Here is a 27027-nt window from a genome sequence, read left to right as displayed (position 1 = left end):
CCTTGCTCCTCGATCATTGTGAATCACTTCTGAAGTTTTCCTGACACCAATAGGAAAAAAATGTGACGGGGGGGGGGATGTAGCAGAGAGGGGTTCGTCTCTTCCCTCCAATCTATCAGATCTTTCCTTACTGAGCTCTGCGCACTGCAGTGTTAAAGTCGACTAAAATATGACTAAAACTAAAACAATTCAGATAACTAAAATACGACTAAAACTAAAATGGCATTTTAGTCTTAAGACTAAAATACGACTAAAACTAAAATGGCATTTTAGTCATAAGACTATAACTAAAACTAAATTGAAATTTGCTGCCAAAATTAACACTGGTGTAGTGCTGTGCTAGTGCATGCTTAAAGCTTAATACCATAAATAATAACATATTCGATTTTTCACTCCAGGACCAGCAGTAGTATATAACGAGTTTGGAAATTGTAGAGAAATGCTTAAATAATGCATTACAAATTACAATTGAACTACACCCATTCGATTTATAGATGACTAAAATGAGTTTTAGTCAACTAAAATGTAAGATGTTTTAGTCGACTAAAATGTACTGGAGTTTTAGTCGACTAAATACGACTAAAACTAAAACACTTGTAGAAGACTAAAATGGGACTAAAACTAAAATGCCATTTTAGTCCTAAGACTAAGACTAAAACTAAATTGAAATTTGCTGCCAAAATTAACACTGGCGCACTGAGTGTGACTTCAGCTTTCCGCACCCTTTATTCTGAACTCTCAGACAAGCCTTCAAGATTCCGCAAGATTTGAATGGATGTAGAGAAGAGAAGACAGTAGATAAACAGGTACAAATGATGTAGAAGGATTTGTTCCACCTCTGCATATCACCCGAGGCCAGTCACTTAACTGTATATATGTGAAGGTCTACAACCACTTTAAGCTATTCATACGCTGAGTGAATTTTTGCTGGTTCCTCATAATCTGGCAAAAAATCAATCATAGGGTGGTCCTGTTGGCACCACTCCATCCGGCGTCCTTCAGTTGAACAATTCATCAAATGCAGGCACTCTTTGGGTATTCTGGCAAAATACAGAGGCCACAGCAGGAGAGTCATATCTGTCAGGAGGGGAATCTGTCAATTTTGTCATTCACCCAGCAGGGTGTATGGCCACCTTTGGTCTATGTAGGATATGATCACTCCGCTGTGAAACGGCAGTTTCTGTAGGGATTCCGGTGTACTGGCTGTAGTTCAATCCCAAATTCAGACAAACTACCCCTCGAAATATATTGTATTTTGTCAGACTGGGGGATTGTAGTGACTTGGAATGCATCTGCACATGTAATGAGCAAATATCCCCCCCCCCCCCGATAATTTGTACTTATAAACAAGACATAGTATAAAACATTAACATGTAGTAAGATAATTTATACCTAGCTTTCTTTTTATCTTTACAGAATCGCCTGACGGTGATGTTGCCATGGAAATAGCTGCACCAGAACAGCAGGTTTCTGAGCCATCATACGATTGTGTGATATGTGGACAGAGTGGCCCATCTACAGAGGACCGTCCCATTGGCCTAGTGGTGTTGTTGCAAGCAACATCTGGTAAGTTTCTTGTTAAGTTACAGCACAGTAAGCAGATGATTCAGTGCTGTTTTTTTTTTTTCTGGGCACAAACATTTTTATTGAAATCTATTCTTCAATGTCTGCAAAGGATGCAAACCCAGACATTACCTTGTAAAGGTAGCAGTGACATCATCACTGTGCTGTGCATTCAGTGCCTTGAAAAAGTATTGATACCCCTTAAAATTTTCCACATTTTGTCATGTTACAGCCAAAAACGTAAATGTGTTTTATTGGGATTTTATGTGATAGACCAGCAAAAAGTGGCACATATTTGTGAAGTGGACGGTAAATGATAAATGGTTTTCATAATCTTTTACAAATATCTGAAAAGTGTATTCAGCCCCCCTTAGTCAATACTTTGTAGAACCACCTTTGGCTGCTATGACAGCTGCAAGTCTTTTTTGGTATGTCTCTACCAGCTTAGCACATCTAGAGAGTGAACATTTTGCCAATTCTTCTTTGCAAAATAGCTCAAGCTCTGTCAGATTGGATGGAGTGTGTCTGTGAACAGTAATTTTCATGTCTTGCCACAGATTATCAGTTGTATTCAGGTCTGGACTTTGACTGTGCCATTCTAACACATGATTCTGCCTTGATCAAAACCATTCCATTGTAGCTCTGGCTGTATGTTTAGGGTCATTGTCCTGCTAGAAGGTGAATCTCTGCCCCATTCTCAAGTCTTTTGCAGACTCTTAACAGGTTTTCTTCTAAGAGCACCCTGTATTTGGCTCCATCCATCTTCCCATCAACTCTGACCAGCTTCCCTGTCCCTGCTAAAGCAAAGCATCCCCGAACATGATGCTGCCACTGCCATGTTTCACGGTGGGGTTGGTGCGTTTGACGTAATGTGCAGTGTTAGTTTTCTGCCACACATAACGTTTTGCTTTTAGGCCAATAAGTTACATTTTGGTCTCATCTGACCAGAGCACCTTCTTCCACATGCTTGCAGTGTTCCCCACATGGCTTCTCGCAAACTGCAAATGGGACTTCTTTTGGCTTGTTTTCAACAATGGCTTTCTTCTTGCCACTCTTCCATAAAGGCCAGATTTATGGAGTGCACAACTAATGCTGGCCATAGACTAGCCGAAAAATCATTCGAAACATCTGTCATTTGGTCCGATCTTTCGTTTTCCGTCCAGTTAATGGGCACAAATAGAAAATCATTTTTAACTTTTCAGAGCCAAAAAATTGAAGGAACAGTTTGGAAAATTCTGCCTGAAAGAACGATAAATTGAAAGGTTAATGTGTTTCTCGACTGAACTGTTTGTACTAGGCATATGTGACAAACTGAATGAAAAACTGATTCATTTATGTCCATTGAATGATTTATCGTTCGAAATTCGGTCATTACATGATGGCACTATAGTCTGCTCTCACGGCCGATTTTTTTCGTTTTTCGAAATTGAGTTTAAATGATTATCCGGCTAGTGTTTGGCCAGCTTAATAGTTGTCCTGTGGACAGATTCTCCCAACTGAGCTGTGGCTCTCTCTGCAGCTCCCCCAGAGTTACCATGGGCCTCTTGGCTGCTTCTCTGATTAATCCTCTCCTTGCTCGGCCTGTCAGTTTAGGTGGACAGACATGTCTTGGTAGGTTTGCAGTTGTGCCATACTCTTTCCATTTTCTGATGATGGGGCTACAGCTGTGAGAGGAACCCAGGAGGTTCTACCAGAAATCTGCAGGAGGTGGCAGAGACACTCATTCTTCACAAGGAGAGCAGCAATGACTGGTCTTTATTACAGGAAGCTCATGCCCGAAGGCAAAGCCTCACACTGGATTACTGCACATATGTGGAAGAAATACACAAAGCAAACGAAGATTCAAGTAGGAAAACACATTTCTCTTGTATTTAGACCATGTTTATTTTTCCGGGAGTTCAGGTTTAACCACTTCCTGCCCAAGAACATCCTGAACTTTGAGTTGAGATATCTGAATGAGGCCTGCAGCTACAGGCATCAGTGAGCCAGAGAAGGAATGCTTTCAGCTGCCATTGTGCTTTTGCTGGCCGGCGGCGGAAGTTCACCATATGATGGTCCCCGGCAGTCTCTGACTTTCGGAGGCCCTGATGCGACGTTATGACTTCACGTCCGGCCTGGCAGTTGTAAATACTGCCGTGGACTTGGCTGGAAAGGCAGAGATTGTTTTTTTATATTTCTTTTGATCTTAGTCTTTCCAGCCTAGAGGACAAATGTGGGGTCTGCCCACATATGTAAACGGCGTTCAAACCACACGTGCGGTATTGCCGCGAACATTCGAGCGAGAGCAACAATTTTAGCCCAAGACCTCCTCTAACTCTAAACTGGTAACCTGTAAAATATTTTTAACGCGTAGCCTATGGAGATTTTTTAGTACCCAACTTTTGTGCCATTTATTTGTGCAATTTTAAAGTGTAACAGGTTAGGTATATATTTACTCGGCGTAACATCATCTTTCACATTATACAAAATAATTAAATTCATGAAACCGTTTCTTTTCCAAAAATGAAACTCGTTTCAAAAATTGGGGCGCAGATACAGTGTGACATAAAAAGTTGCATCGACCACCATTTTATTCCCTAGGATCTCTGCTAAAAAAAAAACATATTTAATGTTTGGGGGTTCTGAGTAATTAGCAAAAAAAAAAAAAAATACATTTTACATGTAGGAGAGGAGTGCCAGAATAGGCCCTGTATGGAAGTGGTTAAAGAAGAATTAGTATATGTGTACACACACACTCTCACACACACTCTCTCACACACACACACACGGGCTCAAATTGTACCACAAAGGTATCGATACTCAGTATTGGCGACTACTTGATCGAACGTATTGGTACTTGTACTCGCTGGTAAAAAAAAACTGTATTGGTGCAGGCCTGGAACGGTCATCCGACAGTGTCAGTGTTTCTTGAACACTGCTAGGTTTTATTTTAAAGGAGGTTTGTGATTTATGAACCTGTACAGTGACTCTAATCTATTACATTTCAGCAATTTATTTTCATTGTATCAGCCCTGTTAAGTTATGCAATTTGTGTTGTCTACCACCAGGATTCCTATGAGCTTCCACTGGCTCTGGTGACTTAGTGCTTTTCTGAAGTAATGAATTTAAATTTTCTTGCTATAAATAACAAAATAGTACACACAAAAAATAAAATAAAAATAGTTATTTTGTCAAGAAACAAGCCAGGAGGAAAAAGTCCTACCAACTGTGGTCTCATGATTCGATTAGATTACGATTATCCGATCTTCGATTCCGCGATGCCTCACGATGCATCACGATTACTGCCCATGGCTTTCATCAACAAATTTAAGCAGTAAGGGCTCTTTCACACGGTCCGCCTCCGTAGGCGGATCCGTGCTGCTCAGCGGGGATCGATCCGCTGATCCCCGCTGAACCGGCGGGTGACAGCTCCGTCTCTGCTTGCAGTGCGGAGAGGGAGGTGTCACAGCCCCCGCTGCTCTCTATGGGGGTTTGGATGAGAGCGGACCGCCTGTCCGCTCTCATCCGATCCCTGGACGGATGGAAAAATAGCGTTTCCATCCGTCCGGATTTCACGGACAGGATCGGATGCGGATGGCAGCAGGTGTCAGCGGAGGTGTCTCCGCTGACATCCGCTGCCCCATAGAGCTGCATGGAGGATCCGATCAGATCCGCCTAAAAAACTGACAGGCGGATCTGATCGGATCGCCCATGTGAAAGAGCCCTTAGAACGACTGAAGGATGGAAGAATCAAAAGAAGGAAGAGTCTGGGGGATAAGGAAGGAGGAATCCATGACTAGGAAAGGAAGGATGGAGGAGTCTAGGGATAGGGAATTAGGAATCCATGACTAGGAAAGGAAGGATAGAGAGGGGTCTGGGGATTGGGAAGGAGGAATCTATTACTAGGAAAGGAAAGATGGAGGACTCTGGGGATTGGGAAGGAGGACTCCATGGACCGGAAAGGAAGGAAGGAAGGATGGATGAGTCTGGGGATAGGGGAGGAAGACTCCATGAATAGGAAAGGAGAGATGGAAGAGTCTGGGGATAGGGAAGGAGGAATCCATTACTAGGAAAGGAAGGATGGAGGACTCTGGGGATTGGGAAGGAAGACTCCATGAATAGGAAAGGAGGGATGGAAGAGTTTGGGGATTGGGAAGGAGGAATCCATGAATATGAAAGGAAGGATAAAAGTGTCGGGATAGGGAAGGAGGAATCCACGAATGCGTAAGGAAGGATTGAGGAGTCTGGAGATAGGAACTATTGGATGGAAGAGTCTGGGGATAGAACTGAAGGATGAAGGGGTGAAGGGATAAGAATCTAAAGATGGAGGAATCAATGAATAAGAAGGAAAGGATGGAAGAATCTGAGGATAGGAATGGAAGGCTGGAGGATTCTGGGGAGGGGGTGATAGGAACTGAAGGATGGAGGGGCCCAGGGGTAAGAATGGGTAGGACCTCCGATTTGTTAAGGGTTGCATGGGGTGGGGTGGGAGACTGTGAATGGAGGTAGTGGGCTGAGAGCCATGTCCCTCTGATGTGGAGGTTGGGTGATCTGGGGTTAATGACCAGGAGCAGTTTGAGGGGGTGGGCGAGAGATAGTGGGACCTGCGGGGAGAGGAACAGGCTGTGGAGGAGATCAGGCAGTTTGACAGCCAGCTGGGGAATATGCTGTCATATTTGCATTAATAACAAAATAAAGTGAGCGCTGTATCAATAGTTAGCAGCTAGCACACAATAAATATACAACCTTTAATAGGTAATAAAACAAAAAATGGTGTGTAGCGCTTTGCGGTGAGAAATGTACAAAAGTGTCTTTAAGTAGTGAACAAATATAGTCCTGAAATCTATATAATATATATAATATCTGTGATGTGATATGATTGAAAGAAATCTTGTGTGTATTTAAATTACTTCCAATGCGGAGTGTACTGTGTTCAAACCATTCACCAGAAAATGATTTCTAGTTAATGGTTTGAAATTGAACACCATACACTCAGCATTGGAATTACTTTGAATACACAGAAGGTTTCTTTCAATCCTATCAAAGTTATATATATATATATATATTTCAGGACTATATTTGTTCACTACTTAAAACCGAGGACTGTGTGGATGTACTGGTCAATAAGGATGGGAATTTGGCCGTGTTAACACTGGGCAGGGGAGACCAATGGTAATGAGCAGTGGTGGCAGCAGGAACAGTATATTATGGTGACAGGTTGTTGGTAAGGGATGGTATTGGTCAGCTTGGACTGTACAGTCTGGCATCTCCCTTTTTATGTCCAGTTCCCTTAGTGTTCCCCTCGCGGCACCCTCACCTGGCTCTGCCGCTCTCCTCCGGCTTGGCCTCATCGTCCTCCAGCTTCACACCTCTATCTGGGAATCCTTCGGCAGCCCCGAACCCCCCCAGGGACCAAGGTACTGATGGCCAGTCTCCTCCCCAGAGCTCCGTGCTCCACAAGCCTGGCCACCACCACTCTCAGCAGCAGCAGCGCCAGCACGGACAGGCTAAGCTGCCTACAGCCCCGGCCTTCCATGTCCCCGTAAACATGTGCACACAGCGTGGCTCCTCATGGACTCATTATACCCTGGGGTTACTTTCTATTGGCTAGTGAGTGAGCAGGAAAATGAGGGGAGAGAGCAGGGTATTGGTGGAAGGTGGCAACACATAGGTGGCTGAGTTTGAGTGTCTTCTAAGCCGCCATTAAGATGAATGTGACAAGGGAGAGGAGTCGGGAGGCGGAATCGAGCAAGGCTGTATTGCGATGCGCCGATTATTTTCAATACCCCCCATTTTAAAAAAGGAATCGAAAAAGTTATTTAATTTAGTTAAAGTTAGGTCTGGTTCACACCTAAAGCATATTTTGGTGCTTTTTGCAGAAACACTCCTACAGTTTTTACTTTTAACATGGTTTCCTATGGGATACGTTCACATCTATGCTTTTTTCAGCTGCTGTGTTTTTGGAAAGGATCAGGGAAATGATGGTGCTTTTTTGGTTCAATAGACTTCAGTAGAGAAGCTGCAGAAAAAGCCTATAGTGCTGCGATTTTACGGCCATTTGCATTTTTAAATCTGCCCAACAACAAATTGGCATAAAAAAGCATAAAAAATGCGAAACGCAAATCATGGTAAAATCATGTGCAAAAAAAAAACGCAAAAAGCACTGCAGAAACTGATCAAAAGCAAACTGCATAGATGTGAACCAAACCTCAAAGGTGAACGTATAAATACAAGAGGCATGTGTATTCCTTCTTAAAGCAGAACTAAACCCTATTTTTAGCCAAGGAAGCTGCTCTCTTGGCCACTGTTTGATCTTTAACTGCCATTGTGCTCCACATGTGATTAGTTTTCACACCAGCCATTTGATAGTTTGACAGTTTGGTTGAGAGCACAACCAATGTGACAGTTCTGTTCCCTTCGCAGTAATGTAACTGTTTTTTTAAACTGTTAAATCAAAATCGATGTGTTTAGTTTTGCTTTAAAGCGGAGTTCCACCCAAAAGTGGAACTTCCGCTTTAGGGAGTCCTGACCCCCCGACATGCCACATTTGGCATGTCATTTTTTGGGGGGGGGAGCGGGTACCTAGTTTTGACAGGTACCCGCTCCCACTTCCGCTCGGAGCGCCGCGGCGCCCTGAGCGGAAGTTCTCCTCTCCCCCTCCCTCCCTGCAATCTTCTGGGACACGTCAGAGGTCCCAGAAGATTGCCGGCCAATCACGGCGCGCAGCGCGACTCGCGCATGCGCAGTGGGTACCCGGCTGTGAAGCCGCAAACTGTAACAGCCGGGTGCCCACAGCAGTGATGCCGGCGCCGAGGGAGAGGATCGAGGCTTCCGGCGGCCGCATCGCTGGACCGTTGGACAGGTGAGTAAATGGCTGGAACTCCGCTTTAAATCTTTGAGTGCTTTGTGTGTTTCTTCCAGATCTGTGCAGTAATCCAGTGTGAAACATTTCCTTTGCGCTGGAGTTCCTTGTAATAAAGACCAGTCACTGCTGTGCTCTCTTCTTTTTGTCTCTGCCCCCTCCTGGCATTTTCTGCTGGCAGCCTGTAGTGGTGTTGTCACTGCACACAGTGGTTTAGATCTTGTGGCTATTAAAGACTATATTTTAATGTATTTCTGCCCAGAGTCAAGCTGTAAAACTGAACTTAAAGTGAAACATTAGGGCGAAATTGAAAATGGGTGAACAGGCAGGAATTTTAATGCAGAAGAGACCTGCTTTGTCTCTTCTGCATTAAAGTTACTTACCTGCCTGTCCGCCCTTGCACAAGCGCAGCTCACTGTACAAATTTGGCAATGCCGAATCTGACTGAACTCCCACGTATGCACGGAAGTGATGTCATCCCTTCCCTGCCAGGTCAGTGAAAGCCACCAGTAATTTGAGACCCTGAAGCCGGCAGTCTGAAGATGTCAGCAGTATGGTGGGGGTTTAGGGGAGCCCGCATCACTGGAGCAAAGGTGTGTATAGTTGAACTTTAGGAAAATTGCTAACATGGTAGAAGTTCAAATATAAGAACTGAAGAGTTTATTCCTTTGCAAGCTTTGTTCTCTTCCTCTCAGCATATTAACTGTCATCACACTTGCACTGCACCAGAGCTTCCTTCCTCTTGCAATCGGAGTACACCTATATAAGGGATTGCAGTGAGTTGCTGTTGGAATACCCAAATATTTAAAGCAGATGCCTTTAGAAAGCCCAACTGTTTATTTGTGAAGGAGGGAATTACAACAAAGTGACTGACGAGGCTGCAAGCCCACGCCCAAGCTTTGGCAATAAGTGCTTAATGACTATGAGGGTTCTTGGGAAATTGTCTAAAATATAAATTGATATGTGAATTGATTCATTAATTGGACTCTTTTGACTTGCAGTGTTTCACAGGTGCTATAGACAGTTCACTGAATGTTTTCACTTGCCTAGAGCAGCCCATTAAGTTTTGCTTTTATCTTATGTTTTTCTCATATGTTTAAAGTTTTGGGACACCGTCGTAAAGTGTCTGAGTCAAAGAAGCTTCCAACAAGTGAGGAGGAGCAGATCTATCAGGAGGGAACATGCTCTGCAGTACATGATGTCCGCCTTACAGTGCTACAGCGACATTTTAAAGATGTAAGTAGTAAATGGTCTAGTTACAGTAATTATGAGTTATGTTTTTATCATGAACAGCAGAACCCAACCAGTAAGTTTATAATTTTGTAACCAGCATGGATAAATGACCTTGTTTTATTTTGGTGTTTCCAATGAATGGCTTTCTAAGTATCCAGAAACTTGCCTCCCAAGTAAAAAGTTTTATTATGAATTAAAAAAATGAGTTCTTCAACTTTGCAAGCAATAAGTAATGATACAGCCTTTGCTGCAGTCCTAATGCAAGTTAAGTGTGTGTGTCTGTGTGTGTGTCTGTGTGTGTGTATGTGTGTGTGTATATGTGTGTGATATATGTGTGTGTGTGTGTGTGTGTGTGTATATATATATATATATGTATGTGTGTGTGTGTATATATATGTATGTGTGTGTGTGTGTGTATATATATATAGTAGCAGAGCGTCCCAGAGAGAGACAGGAAAAGTCCTGTTCGGGGTTTATACATCACCCAGGCATCTCTCGTATACCTTTAGGGATCTCTGATCCATGATCCAGTTCGGATCTTGGTCCTCTTCACCAGGCCAATTTAAACTCACCTGAGACGGACAGCAGTGGTCTCTCTCAGCCTGGGAAATCAGACAAGGTTTGTCTAGGAGAGCGGAAGGTCAGTAAACTTATCAGACTGTGTTTTTGGAAGCTGACAAGCTGTAGGCTTGTTCAGCCTGTAGTGAGGGCCTGCTTTGTGTGTAGTAAGTGCCGGGACACGGCTAGGATTTTGTTTTGTTATTATTATTCCTGCTTGTTTTCCTTAAAGCACTGTACAGCACCTGTATTTAAACTTGTATATAGCACCAATAAACACCACACTGTTTGTCACTACTTTGCACCTGCTACCTGTTCCCCAGCTTACAATATATATATATATATATATATATATATATATATATATATATATATAATATATTATACACAGTACCTTGCAAAAGTATTCACCCCCTTGACTTTTTACCTAGTTTGTTACATTACAGCCTTGTGTTCAATGTTTTGTTAATCTGAATTTTATGTGATGGATCAGAACACAATAGTCTAAGTTGGTGAAGTGAAATGAGAAAAATATATACATAAAATTATTTTTTAGAAATAGAAAACAGAAAATTGTCATGTGCGTATGTATTCACCCCCTTTGTTATGAAGCCCATAAAAAGCTCTGGTGCAACCAATTACCTTCAGAAGTCACATAATTGGTGAAATGATGTCCACCCGTGTGTCACATGATCTGTCATTACATATACACACCTTTTTTGAAAGACCCCAGAGGCTACAACACCTAAGCAAGAGGCAACACTAACCAAACACCGTCATGAAGACCAAGGAACTCTCCAAACAAGTAAGGGACAGTGTTGTTAAGTGCAAGTCAGGGTTAGGTTATAAAAAAATATACAAATCTTTGATGATCCCCAGGAGCACCATCAAATCTATCATAACCAAATGGAAAGAACATGGCACAACAGCAAACCTGCCAAGAGACGGCCACCCACCAAAACTCACAGACCGGGTAAGGAGGGCATTAATCAGAGAGGCAGCACAGGGACCTAAGGTAACCCTGGAGGAGCTGCAGAGTTCCACAGCAGAGACTGGAGTATATGTACATAGGACCACAATAAGCCGTACGCTCCATAGAGTTGGCTTTATGGCAAAGTGGCTAGAAGAAAGCCATTACTTTCAGCAAAAAACAAAATGGCACGTTTTGAGTTTGCGAAAAGGCATGTGGGAGACTCCCACAAAGTATGGAGGAAGGTGCTCTGGTCTGATGAGACTAAAATTGAACTTTTCGGCCATCAAAAGAACTCTGTCTTTCACAAACCCGACACATCACCCAAAGAACACCATCCCCACAGTGGAACATGGTGGTGGCAGCATCATGCTGTGGGGATGTTTTTCAGCAGCCAAGACTGGGAAACTGATCAGTTTATGCCTGTGCTTATCCCTACTTGCAGCCTTAATAAAGATGGCCTTGGCAACAGCAAACAAACAAGTTCATTAACTGTTGCTCTGAGCCAAGATTCCCTACTTGTATTAAGCAGTGGGATTGGCAGTGTGTCAACGGTGGTACCTTGAAGGAAGGGTCCTTTTTAAAAGAGACAGCACTGATCTTTCACAGAGTTTTAGCCTTGCAACAACAGAACCTTGTGCAGTTGTGTGCGGCATTAGACCTAGATCACCAATTTTGCATTTGCCCCAGTGGAGAGGGAGGGGAGCTGCTGAAAACGCCTAAAAAATGCTTTTCTCTTTCGTTCATTGACGGACACCGCTCCTGATCTTCATAACAATTGGGTTATACTGCCACCTACAGGAGTAGGACACTAGGCAGAAAAATAATCTGGCTATGCGTATGGGCAGTCCCAGAGGGTATACTCCCTCTCTCTGCTAGAGATACTCAGTTTTTTTTTTCTGCCTAGTCAGGAGTAAGGACCTAGTTCCTTGCTGGCATCTCTGCTCCTGGCAAATTTTTTCTTTTAGATGGAACTTTTTTTCTCCTGGTTTTTCCTGTGAGAGCTACAATCAGCTGCCAGACCTCAGCTCTGCGCTTGGTCGGCCGCGCTATAGCCCCACTGGATAGGTGCTGGCTTGTGATTAAAACACCTCGCAAGGTTGCATACAACCAGGTCTCGGCCTGAGTCGCAGCATCCCTCCTGGCCGACAGCTCCCCATTTCAATGGTGAAGGGTTATGTCTGGAGCGGTGCCCACCTGGTTCCTGGTATGGTGAGTAGCTGTCCCCCCTCTTCCCTTTGGAGGGTTTTGTAGTGGACGTGGGCCCCTCCTTGGGATGGTCGCACCCCTGGGTTCCCCTCCTTCCCATCAGGCACCCCCCTTTCATCTGTCCTGGGGCTTGTTCACCTCCCGGGGTGGGGGCAGGGCGCTATGCTGGCGATGGGGGGCGGGGGTGCGCCTCCGGCGACCGGATGATCAGCTGTGCGGGGGGGGGGGGGTTGTACCTGGTGGGGGCTTCTGCCTGGGTCTGTCCTTGAGGCCTAGAGCACATCTCCCCACCTGATTCTCTCTCTGAGGCTGCGGGGCCCTCCGGGTCCCAACCATCCATCCATGCACTGACGGCGGTCCTGGAGTCCTTTGTGTCACAGGTGGGGGTGACTTTCAGGTAACAGGCTAGCAAAAAGCGCTCCCTGCCTTCCCCTGCCTCATCTGTCCCATCAGATCCTAAATATGATGCGGATGCGCGGACGTGGGTCACCCTGCCTGGTCTGCAACCACGTGCCTGGAGTCCTCTGATGGTGAGGATGATTCCTCCACATCTGCAGCCGCACAGGAAAAGGCGCTGGTGAAGGCACTGATGAGGTTTGTGCGTGAGACCTGGAAAAGATGGAGGACACAGCTGCGACGGAGGCGCATTTTCCCTTTGGGACTCACAAGCCATCCAGAGCGGCAAAGGTGTTTCCGTTCCCTGCCTATTTTGACAGAATTATCGCTAAAGAGTGGGGACGACCAAAGTGTCCCCTTGGGGTCCCTAAGCGATTTTCTAGGCGTTACACTTATGAGGAGTCCCTTATTAAGAAGTGGACTGTTCCACTGGTGGTGGACTCTCCAGTCCAGATTGAACAAGGGCCTCCGAGAGTCATAGAGACTGCTGGGGACCATCTGGTCTTAGGCAGCCGCTATGGTGTACTTCAGCCGCCGGCACATTCTGGTCGAGCAGGTAGAAGATCTGTAGGGCAGCGGGTGGGGGGGATTTCCCCTCCCCCGCCGCCTGTAAGAATGATCACGTGGCTGAACAGCCGTTATGATTGTTCTTATGGTGCAGGGAATGGCCGGCTGAAAAATATCTGATTCAGATATCCCCACTTAAAGCCCTGGATGTCATATGACGTCCAGCGTGTAGGAAGTGGTTAAGGTAGTTTAGGATAATTGAACATGTATGGGCCAGCCTTAGGCTCACTCTAGGTTGGGTGTCCATCTTTTTTGAGGGCATGTAGGTTGACCTCCCGCCACCCCCCCCAATTCTTAGTAATCTATTATGTGAAGTAGTTCTTAGTGTGATGATAAAATAACCCCAACCTACAAACTTTCCCATTTCTCATGCTGCAATTACCTGTTTGCAATCGCAAAACACCTAGCCGTTGGTACCCAGCAGGTCTTAGTCCTTCTAAATCCTCTTCTAACACCTTGACTCCTCACTCCCTGTTTACTCCGTTTGCAAAATGTTATTCTTTGTTGCTTTTGTGGTTTTGTGCCCCCTCTGTCCCTTCCTCAGCCCATGCAGAGCCCTCCCTTTGTGCTGAAAGGGGTTACTCCTTTATAAGGGCCTCTGTAAGAATGGCATCCTCTTATTTCAGTTAACCCTAACAGCTGTAGTTCTGCATTGGCTCCCACTGTGTTCTTCCTGGAGGCCCTCTCCTGTTTTTCTACTCCTGAAGTATCCTGAAAGCCAGTCTTTCTTGCTTCCCTAGGGCTCTTTTTTTAAGCGTTCTGTGGTAATGTCATTCTCCCTCCCTATATCCTGACAGGTGGTGACAAGACCTCTTTGTCCCTTGCCAACTGACCCCTCTTCTGTTTCTCACAGGGTGGTCCCTGACTCCTCCTTCCAACTCCTGGCTGGGTGGGTGGCTTCTGCCTTCAGGGGATGTGTCCCTCTTTACCTGAACCCATTCCCCAAGAGGTTGCGGTTCTTGGGTTTTTTACCAGCATTTAGCATTGGTCCTTTTCAAGGGTCACAGGGCCAGCACTTGTTTTTCTGGTCACATTTTCAAAACCATTTGACAGGTTGCGGTTTGAGCCTCAACTACACTACAAGGTGCTTCTGCAGTTGTCTGTTCGGATCTGTTGACCCTTCTTGTTCTTCCTGTGGGCCTTTTACTACAGTTTTTTGTCTTTTGTTGCCCCACTTTTGGATTTTTTGCTTGGGGACATCCCTTGGTTTAAGGAGATTAAGATGTTGGGAATTGTTGACATACTTGGTAATTCCATATTGTACAGAACACACACTCCTTCCCTCTTCCTCTGTGATCTCCTTATTCATTACAAAACATTGGAGCCTCACAGAGTGGGTGGAGTTATTTGGATACGCTAGAGGATGATTCCCAGAAAGTCACCTTAAGGTAATGGTGAATAACCCATGGTCTTAGAATCAGCCTCTGTGTCCTGTACTGTACTCCAAGATCTATAATTTACAGGTATGTCAAAATTCCCATTTTTTTTCATCTGCACAAGATTAAAGATAAAGAGAACAGGAATTTGCTTTGCATATAATTGATAATTAGTCATTGGGGGGGGGGGGGGGGGGAATTACCATAGGTAAATTAATTTTGTGCCTTAGGATATGTTCTTTGTGTTGTTGGCTGTGTCTAAATTATGGATCACTTGCGTCATGTTCTAATCTAAAAATAGTTCTAAAATATATACCATTACCAGAGTAGTGTAAATACTAAAGGGACAGTGGTGGACAGTACTGTAACCACAGCAAGTAGAGAAGAGGGGGGATGTTTATGAACAGCCAGCAAGGTGCAGCAATGGAGGAAGTAGAGGTGAAAATCTAGGCTGATCCCAGCAGAGGATCACTTCACATATATGCACCTAAATTTTAGTGCACACTGGAGGTAAGACTTCAGCCTGGCTTACCACCGTCATGCAGGAAATTAACAAATTGCCATGCCTCACATTTAATAATGTGACTAATTAAATTATATTACTGACTAAACACACACATAGAAATTGGTGCCATTTTTGGTATGCACCAGTCTTTCTTCCCCACAATGCTCTTTCAATTTTAGGTGTGAAGATTTTCAACTTTCATAAATCATCCCCAGTAAGTGCAAGTAAGTCAGTTGGATTGGTGACCCTGAACTAGTATGCCTTCTGTTAAGGACTCATACACATAGTTGCCAAAATAGGACAATCCTTGCGCAGACTCACTGTCAGTGGTTCTCAAATTGTGAGCTAAAGGGGGCCTCAAATGCAGTCCCTGACATCACCAAAGGGCCACACACAATGTTAGGTGTATGTAATGCTTGAGAGGACTCTCAGAAACAGCAGACCTAATGGAGGAAATGAGGGTCAGAGACTGTAGACATTGTCCTTTTTTTGCTGGGGATATGCTGCAGCCTGCAGAAGACGATACAAAACCGGGAACGTTACATGAGGCTAGTAGACCTCTTAGGCCACAGGTTGGGCACCAGGGCTTTATATCCTCACCTGCTGTCTGCTTGTGATAAATTGGAAATATTAATTTAAGGTGTTTTATATCAGCCAGATGAAAATGAAATTAAAATATTTTCAAATACTGTACATTCAGTTTGTGTTATAATAATTTTCCTTTAAACTGTGTGTGATTTTTATACCTGTCTGGAATGAACATGCTGCATGAAAGGCAGTTTGCCATTTTCACCCATCTGTTTCATTTCAAGCCGTCTCTCACTTTAGCCTTTGTACTGCCATCCATCATGTGTTGAACATACCTAGAGGTGAGCGGAGATTTATGGGCTTGATATTAGGAACAATTAGTCTGTAAATCACTAGAAACAGATTTTTGCCACAACAACTGGCATGAAAACTGTCAGTACTGTGCAGATTTGTGTAAGCGAGTGAAGCAAGATGAGTGCTTAATATGTGCCAGTAATTAAGAGGATCTTAGATTTGTTCACCGCTCAGAATATGCTGCTGTTATGTAAATATCTCATCGTTACTTTAATAGAGCAGAGTCTGATTATGCATCTCATTTTATTAATTTTATTACGTTTAGAAATCTAGGTGCATACTATAATGTATTTTGTGTAAGGGTAGGTTACAGAACCGATGCGCATATACGCTCTATTGCCAAAGGTATTGGGACGCCTGCCTTTACACGCACATGAAGTTTACTGGCATCCCAGTCTTCGTCCGTAGATTCAAATGCACTTCTGGAAGAATGGTCATAAACTTATCCCATAGACACGCCTAAATTTTGTGGACAGCCTTCCCAGAAGAGTTGAAGCTGTTATAGCTGCAAAGGGTGGGCCAACTCAATAAAACTTGAACCCTACAGATTAAGACTGGGATGCCAATAAAGTCATGTGCGTGTAAAAACGGATGTCCCAATACTTTTTGACTATAGTGTATGTGTGTGTGTATATATATATATATATATATATATATATATATATATATATATATATATATATATATATATATATATATTTACCTCTTTGGCCCATTTCATCAATACTAAAGAAGCCCATCGCATGGGGATTGTTCATTAAAGGAGATCTATAGTCCCAGCATACACTTTCATTTTTTCACATCAGTATTGTAATAGCAATACAAACAGTATTTCTTGATAATCCAATATAAGCTTACTTAAAATGGTCTGTGTGGTGTCTGTCTGCTAGCCATCTCTTTCCACAACTTCCTGGATTCTAGCTTTGCATCTTCTTCTTTGCTGTTTACCTTCAATATCTAGGGGGCTGCATATCCCATGGTACCTTGCTGCCTGCAAGCAGTGATTCGTGCACTGACTCCCCCTCCTGAAACGCATCCTCTCATCACCTCTGTAGTTCAGAAGGCAGGTTCTGTGAAATGTGTGACACAGCAGTGCCTACTAAACAGGTCTTAATAAATACATGTCACAAAATTAAAGGAAATAAATGTGTGGTGGTCTTTACAAAGTAAGTTTACAAACTTCAAGATGGCTCAGATAATAGCGTTAGGCTAGAAAATGCACTCGCAAAGGGATATATAGGGCTCCACTAGGGGGCCAATGAAAACAATCTTCGTTGATGCGGGACGTGAGCTACACCCATCCACTCGGGATTATACTCACTTTTCAGTCACTCATTCCCTATATTCTCATATTGATCATGTCTTTCTCTCATGTACTCTGGTTCCTATTTTATATAGAGCAACCTTCTAAGATGTTGCCTGGTCTGACGATTCCAAGGTCTTAGTCTCTCTTACGTCGTTTTTTTCACTCCCCCTTACCACTCATTGGAAATTTAATGAATCGTCATCTGATCCTTGTTGGTGCGAGGACATCAAAATTAGTATCTCCAGTACTTTCAAGAAAATGTAACTGATGACGTGTCCCCAGTTACAATATGGGCAGCTGATAAGTCTACAGTGAGAGAGAAACTTATTCAGGTGGCTTTGCATCTCCAAAGAGAGCGATGATCTACTATTAACAGGCTTGAGCGTGACCTTCAATCCCTTCTCAAGGTCCATAAACGTCGCCCCAATCCCTTAGTCTTTCAACAGATGGAGAAAGTATGTCTCAATCTTAATTTAGCCCTGACTACGCGAAAAGAGTGTGCGGTGGGCCTCAACTGAGTTCTATATATAAATAAGGACAGGATTGGAACAGTGTTGGCATGCAAGTTGACCCCCAAGACGCGTAGTTTTGCCATTCCAAAATTGCGTTGTCCTAATAGCCTTTACACCCAACACCCCCAGAAGGTTTTGGAAGCGTTTCACCACTACTATGCCACTTTGTATAGTCCCCATACGGGTGAAGATGTTTCATCTCAATTGGACTATTTTAAATGGTCACATCAAAGACCTGGAAATTATTACTGCAGTTAAACAGACTTTTACTGGATCTCCTTTGGGCCCTGATGGGTTTTCTGCCATTTATTATTACAAATTTCAGGACTTGTTGGGTTTCACATTTGGGATGGTTTTTCAACCTGCTTAGAAAGGGAAACCCGCTTGACTTTTTACTGAATAGCGCATATCTCAGTAGTCTCTAAATCTAACAAAGGTCCTGGAAAGTGGGAGTTGGTTATTACTGACCTATCCCTTCTAATCAACGACATTAAGCTCCTTATTAAAATCTTGGCCTTGGCCTATCGCCTTTTATTGGACAGTAGGTTCATAAGGGCCAGGTGGGGTCCATGCCAGATATGGCTTGCGGTTGACTTGATTTCTCTCTTGCAGTCTGCATGGGGGTGGCAGTAGTCAGCAGCAGGGCCTCATTCTGTCTATAGACTTACAGATTCTGCCTTTGATTTGGATGGATGGATGATTTTTTCAAAGCCCTTTGGCTTCCTAATTATTAGTGCGTACATACCTTCAAGGGGTTTGTCATTTTACTCTGCCGGTACGTTCTCCTCTGCCACTGTGGGTTTTGAAGCTGATTCTGTCAGTTCTTCAAAAACTTCCCTTTGAAGAAATATGGGAGACCCCTTTACTTAAGCTGTCGCAAAGGTCGCTTTTTTTTGGTGGCTATCATCTCTGCTCGCAGGGTGTCGGAGGCTTTGTCTTGTTGTGCTCGCTATCTGGTGGTTCACGGGGATCAGGTGGTCCTGCGACCACAGCCATAGTTTCCGAAGGTTGTCTCGGATCTCCATTTGAATGAGGCCATGGTGCTGCCCTCCTTGTGTCACAGGCTGGCTCATCCCAGAAAATTTGCCTTGCATATTCTAGGTGTTCGATCTATTTGGCAGCCACTGAGTCCTTTCAGAGGTCAGACTCATTCTTTGTGATTACGGACAGGCCGCGGAAGGGCTTCCTCTGCTACCATTTCGAGATGGATCAGACAGACTGTGACCCAGGCTTATTCGCTTAAGAGTCTGTTTCCCCCGTTTCCCTGTGATGGCAAATTCTACTCAGGCACTTAGTGCTTCTTGGGCCCTCCATCGTCGGGCATCAGTGGTGCAGGTGTGCACGGCGGCCACTTAGTCGTCGGTGCATCCTTTTTCAAAGTTTTACAGAGTGGATGTTTTGACATCTGCGGATGCCTCCTTTGGCCGCAAAGTTTTGCAGGCTGCAATTTAGAGGGTCTGTTTTTCCCTCTTGAGGGTGTATTTCGGGTTGTGCTCCTGTTCTAGTTGAGCTACTATTACCTGGATTGGTTTGTGTTTAGCCTTGGGTTTATTATTCCCATCCCTCTTGTTTGGCACTGCTTTGGGACATCCCTATGGTAAAGAATATAGAGCTGTGTCTGTCAATGAAGAGAAGAGAAAATAGGATTTTTGTACTTACTGTAAAAACCCCTCTAAGGAGTTTTTATGCTTGTTACTGCTTGTTACAAAACGGAGTATTTCTAAGAAGAGGGGGGGGGGGGGATAGATTATGCCAGCCGAGGACGTCCCACGGGGCGTAGCCAAGCTTTTGTGTTGTCTTAGTCCTACTCCTGTAGAGGGCAGCATACCCTATGGTAAAGAATATGGCGCTGTGTTTGTCACGGAACTTAGAGAAAAGGATTTTACGGAGTACAAAAATTCTATTTTTTCTAAATGTCTTAAACTTTAGACTAAAAGTCCATCCATTGCTTTTATTTAAACAAATTACACACTGTTCTTGGAATGTCCTGGTCTTGCATATACCGTAATTAAACTATTTTTGTTTCTCTTTTTCCTGGAAGGTGACAACAGCTAAGTATTAGCCTGCCCTGCAGTAGCTGGAGGCTTTTAATAGTTGAGTTTACCCTCTGCTGTCAAAGGAAATTGATTGTTTGTGCTTCAAATGTATTCTTTTGTATGTGACAAATGGAATTGCCGAGGTGTGATTAACGTACCTAAAATTTCTTGTGAATTGGTTTGGCCAAGTATTGATTGCTCAGGTTTCTGAAATGAGCAGATAGATGTGCAGTGATGGCTGAACATAGGTCAAACTTTGAGTGCTTTTACACATGAGCTTTACTGTGTGAGCAGTGAATGTACAGTCCTAAAATAGGCGTTTTACAAACAGAATGCTTTACAGCAGGGGTGTCCAACCTTTTGACCTTCCTGGGCCACATTGCAAGAAGAGGAATGGTCTTGGGCCACACATAAAATACACTAACCTTAAGGATAGCTGGTGAGCAGAAAAAGTCGGGCAGATCACAATTTAACGATCACTGATCTAGATAATATACCTATCTGAGTAATAAACCTTTCAAGTCAATATCTGGTTTGATGGATGTAGTAGCAATTCTCAATGAATTCTCAAGGTGCTCATGAGATATTTTGGTTCTAATTTTGCCCTTAGTGTGCTTCATCCTTGAAAATAGTTGCTCACAAATATAGGTGGCGGAGAAAATTGATGACATAAATGAGGTGTGTTTGTAAAGAGTGGGATGTTTTTCTTTGGGAAGAAAAAACCTATAAAAGTCCAGTAAAGAGACCTTGTCAAATATTTCTTCAGCCGCCTGTGTTTAGTAAGTGTAATTGCATTTTCTCTTTCGTTCACTGACTGACACAGCTTCAAGTCTTCAGATCATTGGGCTTTATGCTGTCTCTCTTCAGGAGTTGGACTAGGTGGAAACCTTTTTGGTTATGCCCCTGGGGCAATCCCAGAGGGTATACCATCACTTCCTGCTGTAGGACTCCATTTTTTTCTGCCTAGTCAGGAGTAAGGACCTAGCTCTCTGCTGGAATCTGCAGTCCTGGTATTTTTTCCTTTTTAAATGGAATTTTACTTTCTTTTTGTTCCTGTGTGAACTACAATCAACTGTTCCTGTGTGAACTACAATCAACAGTCGGACTGGGAGGCGCACTGAATATCCTAGATCCTTATGGTCTTCCCAGTCAGGCCTGCGTGGGTGACCCTACTATTAGCTCCACGCTAGGTTGGCCGAGACATAGTGCCACCGGACGGGGGCTAGCCGGCGAGTGAAACACCTCGCGAGATCGCATAGTCCTGGTCACAACAGCAGTCATGATCAGAGTCGTAGCATACCTCAGGCTGTAGCACCCCCATTCTAAGATGGACGGCTGGGAGTAGTGCCTGCCTGGTGACCATGGTATGGTGAGTAGTGTCCCCCCTCCTTTCTTATGGAATTGTTGGAGTGGTCAAGGGCACTCCCTGGGGATGGTAGGCCCCTCCTCTGTCCTTCCTCCCCCATCATACTTTTCCCCCTTCTCCTTAGCGGTGTTTCCCCTGTGTAGGTGCCCTCATCTGCCCCTTGGCCCCCTCTGGGGGGGCATGGGTGCTTTTGGGTGGGGGGCTTGTATGGTGCTGGGCCGGAGAAGTAGTGGGTTATGCCGCTGCCGGCCCCCTGCTGGGGGTGTCCATACCTGGGTGCTGCGGGCAGGGGGGTCCCCTCCTGGGGTCTGTGTGCTTCCCCGGGGTCCAGGGACCCGTGCAGTGCCTCCATTTTGCCGTGGATTCTGTATTCCCGGCTTCCGCCGCCATGTTTGTGTAGTCCAGCGGCCATGTTTTTGGTTTCCCCATAGAGTTTAATGGCAGCCATTTTCTTGTAGTCTGATGCAGGGCTGGGCTGTGGGGGCCTCTAGTGTCAGGTCAGCATTTCCTCTTTCTAGCAGGGTGGCAGACCGTACTCTGGGGGTACACTATCCTTCCTCTGCTGTATACAGCGCCGCGGGTGCACTGATTCTTGTGGTGCACGGGGGGGGAGGGGGGGGTCTCCCGATTTTTTTTTTTTTTTTTTTTTCTGCAAATTTTTTTTTAATTTTTCTGAACCGAGCGGTTCTGATTAACCCCTTAAGGTCATAGACCCTCTGGAGCGTGTTTCACCACCCAAACCACTCCAGGAAGCTGCAGGACCCTCTGGGTCTCATTCTACCCTGGCAGCCATGACGGCAGCCCTGCAGTAGTCAAAGTAGATATAGCCCTGCAAAGGAGGTCTGTTAAGAAGAGCCCTCAGCCTTCACCCGTATCCTCTGTGGATGAAATTTAGCCCACTGAGTCGTCCTCCTCTATAGCCGCACATGAAAAAGAGCTGGTGGAGGCCCTGATTGTATCAGTGGGGGAAAATTTAAAGTTGGAGTCGGCGATGCCAGTGCAGTTTGGCACCCGCAAATCTTCCAAGGTGACTAAGGTGTTTCCCTTTCCTACCTATTTTGAAGAGATTGTCACTAGTCAGTGGGGTTGCTTGAAATGCATGGTTGGCATACCTAAGCGTTTTTTCTAGGAGAGGAGTCTTTTCTGAAGAAACGAATAGTTCCACCATTGGTGGACTCTCAGGTTTCCAGGCTAAATAAGGCCACACTTTTGCCGATGGAGGATTCTCCATCCTTTACCCCATGGACAAAAGAGCTGAGGCTCTGGTCCGGTACCTCTTCACTGTGGCTGGTTCAATTTTTAGATCATGTTTGCTATCACCTTGGTATCCCAGACTTTAACGAAATGGGCTAAGATTTTATATCAGGATCTGAAGGGGAAACATCCTTCTGAGCTGGCGGATCAGTTGATCCAGGGGTTACAGTAAATTTGTGATGCATCCTTGGATGCAGCGCCCCTTGGCCGGCAGGGTTTCGGTGACAGCGGTGATCCTTCCCTGCATGATCTGGTGGAAGTTCTGGTCAGCCAACCAGGCTTCTAAAAGGGTCCTGACTGATCTTCCTTTTGTAGGTGACCATCTGTTCGGTGCCTCCTATGGAAGAGGTTATTAAAGGCCTTGCAGGAGGCAAAAGTACATTGCTTCCGCAGGCTGCTAAGGGCAAGGAACCTCGCCGTAAGTGTGTTACTTTCTTTTCATTTAACAAGCGGCCCTTTCGTCTGATTGGATCGCAGAAAAAGGGCTTGAGATCCAACCATAACTTTGCAGAAGGCTCCAAGATGCGTTGGAATCGGAAGTCCAAAGTGGGCACTTCTGGTTCTGCAGACCAGCCTTCCCCAGCATGAAGGGGCGCCCTCACTCAGATCCATGGACCTTGCTCATTCAGGACAAATGGGTCCAAAAACTGATTTGGTTCCGTTACAAGATCGAGTTTCGATCTTTGCCTCCGGTAAGGTTTTTTCCTTCCAACTTATGCCTGCCTCCTGAGCAGCTGCAGGGCCTGTACGGAGCAGTGTGGGACCTGTTGGCACTAGGAGTTATTGTGCTGGTTCCAGAGTCGGAACATTTTTATTCAAATCTGTTTACAGTTCCCAGGAAGGAAGACAAGGTTTGTCAGATCATGGATCTCAAGGCTCTGAACCACTTTGTGCAGGTTCAGAAATTTGGGATGAAGTCCATCCGTACTGTAGTAGCTTTCCTTCATCAAGGAGATCTGATGGCCTATAACGATCTCAAGGACGCTTACCTTCATATTCCAAAATATGTCGGGTATCAGCGTTTTCTTTGTTTTGCCGTGGGCGAGAAGCATTTTCAATTTGTAACGTTACTCTTTGGTCTCGCCTCAGCTCCTTGGGTGTTCACAAAGGTTTTGGGCCCAGTGTTGGCCTTGCTACCGCAGAAGTGGTTACCTGGAGGATCTGCTTCTGCGTGCAGAGTCTTTCTTGGCTTTAGAAGCCGACTTGGACATTACGGTGCGAACTCTGCAGGAGTTCGCGTGCACACTGAATTTTCAGAAATCGGCACGGTCTCGTCCACATAGCTGGACTACCTGGGTCTGACGCTGCACTTAGCATCAGCACGGGTTTTTTTTTTTTTTCTCAGACAAAACTTCTGAAGCTACAGGAGGAGGTTCGGCTTCTGTTCAACTATCGACCATCACTTAGGACTTGCATGCAAGTGCTGGGTCTGATGGTCTCCACCTTCGAGGCGGTTAAGTTTGCGCAGTTCCTTTGCAAAGGGAGATTTTGACTAAATGGAACAAGGATTTTGTTGAGTCGGGGGTTCGAGGGAGTCTCTCCTATGGTGGCTCCGCTCCCTGGCCCTACATCTGGGGAAAATCCTTTCTTCCTCTGTATTGGACTGTAATCACACAGATGCCAGTCTGTCCGGATAGGGAGGTGTCTTGGGAGTGTGTTTGGCCCAAGGTGTCTGGACTTGGGAGGAGTCCAGGTTGTCGATCAACATCCTGGAAATTCAGGCGATCATGGATGGATGGATCATCTGCAGGGACTCCCTGTGCGGATACAATCGGACAATGCTACGGCTGTGGCATATGTCAGTCATCAAGGGGGCATAAAGAGTGCCCTGGTGGCCCAGGAAGTGGCCAGCATATTGAGGTGAGCAGAACGATATGTTATGCTGTGCACATTCCGGGGTCAGAGAACTGGCAAGCGGACTATCTCAATCGGCAGACGTTGGATCCGGGAGAATGATCTCTTCACCCGGATGTATTTCAACAACTGTGTCTACGGTGGGGGACCACCAATGTGGACCTGCTGGCCTCCTGTCTCAATAGGAAGGTGCAGAGGTTCGTGTCAAGGTCTTAAAATCCTGTGGCCAACTATGCAGAACCCCTGGTGGCCCCTTGGGGGTCATCATCGTCTGATTTATGCCTTTCCTCCAATACAACTTCTGTCAAAGCTGCTAGGTAGAAGGAATTTCAGTCATTCTGGTGGCACTAGACTGGCCTCGCCGGTCTGTGTATGCAGGCCTGGTAAGGCTGCTAGCAGACGTCCCTTGGAAACTTCCTGTCAGGGAAGATCTTCTGTCTCAGGGGTTAATCTTCCACCCTGCTTCATAAAGATCGCTGGCATTAACAGCATGGCTATTGAAAGCCAGGTGCTGAAGGACAGAGGGCTGAGTCGGTGATTCCTACGTTGTTAAAAGCTAGGAAATCTACCTCTAGGAAGGTTTATTATAGAGTCTGGAAGGCATACATTACTTGGTGTGAGTCTCGGGAGGGGGGATTCCCCCCCCCCTTTTCTTTTCTTTGTCTCGCCTGTTGGAGTTCCTACACCTAGGTGTAGAATGTTTGGCTCTGGGCACCGTCAAAGGCCAGATTTCCACTTTGACCATATATTTGCAAAGGCTGTTGGCAGCAAAATCGTTGTTCTCAAACTGTTGTGCAAGGAGTTCGCCATTTGGCTCTGCCGGTGACATCCCTGTTGCCTCTGTGGGACATCAATTTGGTATGGTTGGTGCTTCAAAAGCCTCCTTTTGAAAATATTTGAGAACCTCCTCTGCACACTCTCACATAAGGTGTCCTTAGCCTCTATTACTTCCGCACCGAGGGTGACGAAGTTGGCTGCGCTGTCCTGTCGGTCACCTTACTTGGTGATTCATAGGGACAAAGTGATGTTGTGACCCTGTCAGGCGTTCCTTCCTAAAGTTGTCTTGGGGATTTCATTTGAATGAAGATATTGTGTTACCGTCCCTATGTCCTAAGCCGCAAACATCCTAATGAAATTGCCTTGCACATTCCGTGGTAAGGGTGATCTGGGTGTACCTGGTGGTGACTAAACTGATTTGAAAGTCCGATCTTTGTGTGTTCTTATGGGTGGACCTCGTAAGGGGCAGTCTACATCTGCTGCGACCATTTCCAAGTAGATCAGGCAGACGGTGGTTCAGGCCTATTCCATTAACCACTTTACCACCGGAGGATTTTCCTGCTAAAAGACCAGGGGGTTTTTTGCGATTTTTTTACTGCGTGACTTTAACGGACAATTGCGCGGTCGTGCGGCGCTGTACCTAAACGAATTTCACGTCCTTTTTTTCCCACAAACAGAGCTTTCTTTTGGTGGTATTTGATCACCTGTGCGATTTTTTGATCACGCGCTATAAACAAAAAAAGAGCGTAATTTTTGCAAAAATAACAATATTTTTCACTTTTTTTTATATGAAATTCCCCCCCCAAAAAAATGTAAAAATCAAAATTTTTTAACATTTTCGGCCAATTTGTTTTACGCTACCTATGTTTGGTAAAAAAAATCGCAAAAAGCGTATTTTGATTGGTTTGCGCAAAAGTTATCGCGTTTACTAACAAAGGGAAAGATTTTTGTCATTTTTGGTGTTTTTTTTTTTTTTAACGAGTAATGGCGGCGATCTGCGATTTTTTTTTTTGCGGTACTGCGACATTGCGGCGGACAGATCGGACCCTTGACTGACATTTTTGACACTTTTGGGGGTACCAGTGACATTACTGCAGTAATCAGTGCTATATATATGCACTGTTACTGCAAAAATGACACTGGCAGGGAAGGGGTTAACTGTATTGGACAGGGAGGGGTTAAGTGTGTCCTAGGGGCGTGCTGTAGTGGGACATTGCTATTGGTGTAAAAACAAAGATCAACGGTTCTACATAGTAGAACCGTCTGATCTTCATTTTTACACAGGGAGAACTGACAGGCGGCTTGTTTACATAAGCCGCTCTGTCTTTCTCCCGGTCACACTCCCGCACTCCTCCGTGAACGAGGCGGACGCGCGCCTCGGCGGGCGCGCGCTCGCTCGCCTGCTATTGGCTCTAGGAGTGACAGGCGAGCGACGTAGACCTACGTCACTCTGCCTGGCCGGGGCTGACTGCCGCAGTAAATATACTGTGAGCAGTCGGCAAGTGGTTAAGGGTCAGGTTCCTCCTTTCCCTGTTAAAGCGCATTCTACGAGGACGCTTAATGCCTCCTGCGCCTTCTGTCATCAGGCGTCAGGGGTTCAGGTATACGGCTACGTGGTTGTCTCTACACGCATTCTCAAATTTTTATAAGGTGGATGTACTTGCATCTTTGGATGCAGCGTTTGGTCGAAATTTTTGCAGGCTGCAGGTGTAGAGGCTTCTGCTTCTTGAGGGTGTAATTTTTTCCTGGTGGTGAACTCCAGTTGTTCCTAGTTGAGCTCCTGTTGTTACCTGGTTGGCTATGTTTAGCCTTGTTGGGAATT

General features: G+C 45.0%; 1 protein-coding gene across 1 annotated transcript in view; it reads left to right on the top strand.

Annotated features, from left to right (window-relative positions):
• The window catches only part of UBR3 (ubiquitin protein ligase E3 component n-recognin 3), a 390465-nt gene that overhangs the window by 241214 nt on the left and 122224 nt on the right, over nucleotides 1-27027 (top strand). The window contains exons 25-26 of the mRNA XM_082260312.1: nucleotides 1417-1566; nucleotides 9507-9640. Of these exons, the coding sequence (XP_082116438.1) occupies nucleotides 1417-1566; nucleotides 9507-9640 (284 nt within the window). The remainder of the gene's footprint in view (nucleotides 1-1416; nucleotides 1567-9506; nucleotides 9641-27027) is intronic.

The sequence above is a fragment of the Pelophylax lessonae genome (genome assembly GCF_965119305.1).
Source record: "Pelophylax lessonae genome assembly, chromosome: 6".
NCBI lineage: Eukaryota > Metazoa > Chordata > Amphibia > Anura > Ranidae > Pelophylax > Pelophylax lessonae.
Note: the sequence above shows the minus strand (reverse complement) of the source record. Positions and strands in the feature narration are given on the sequence as shown.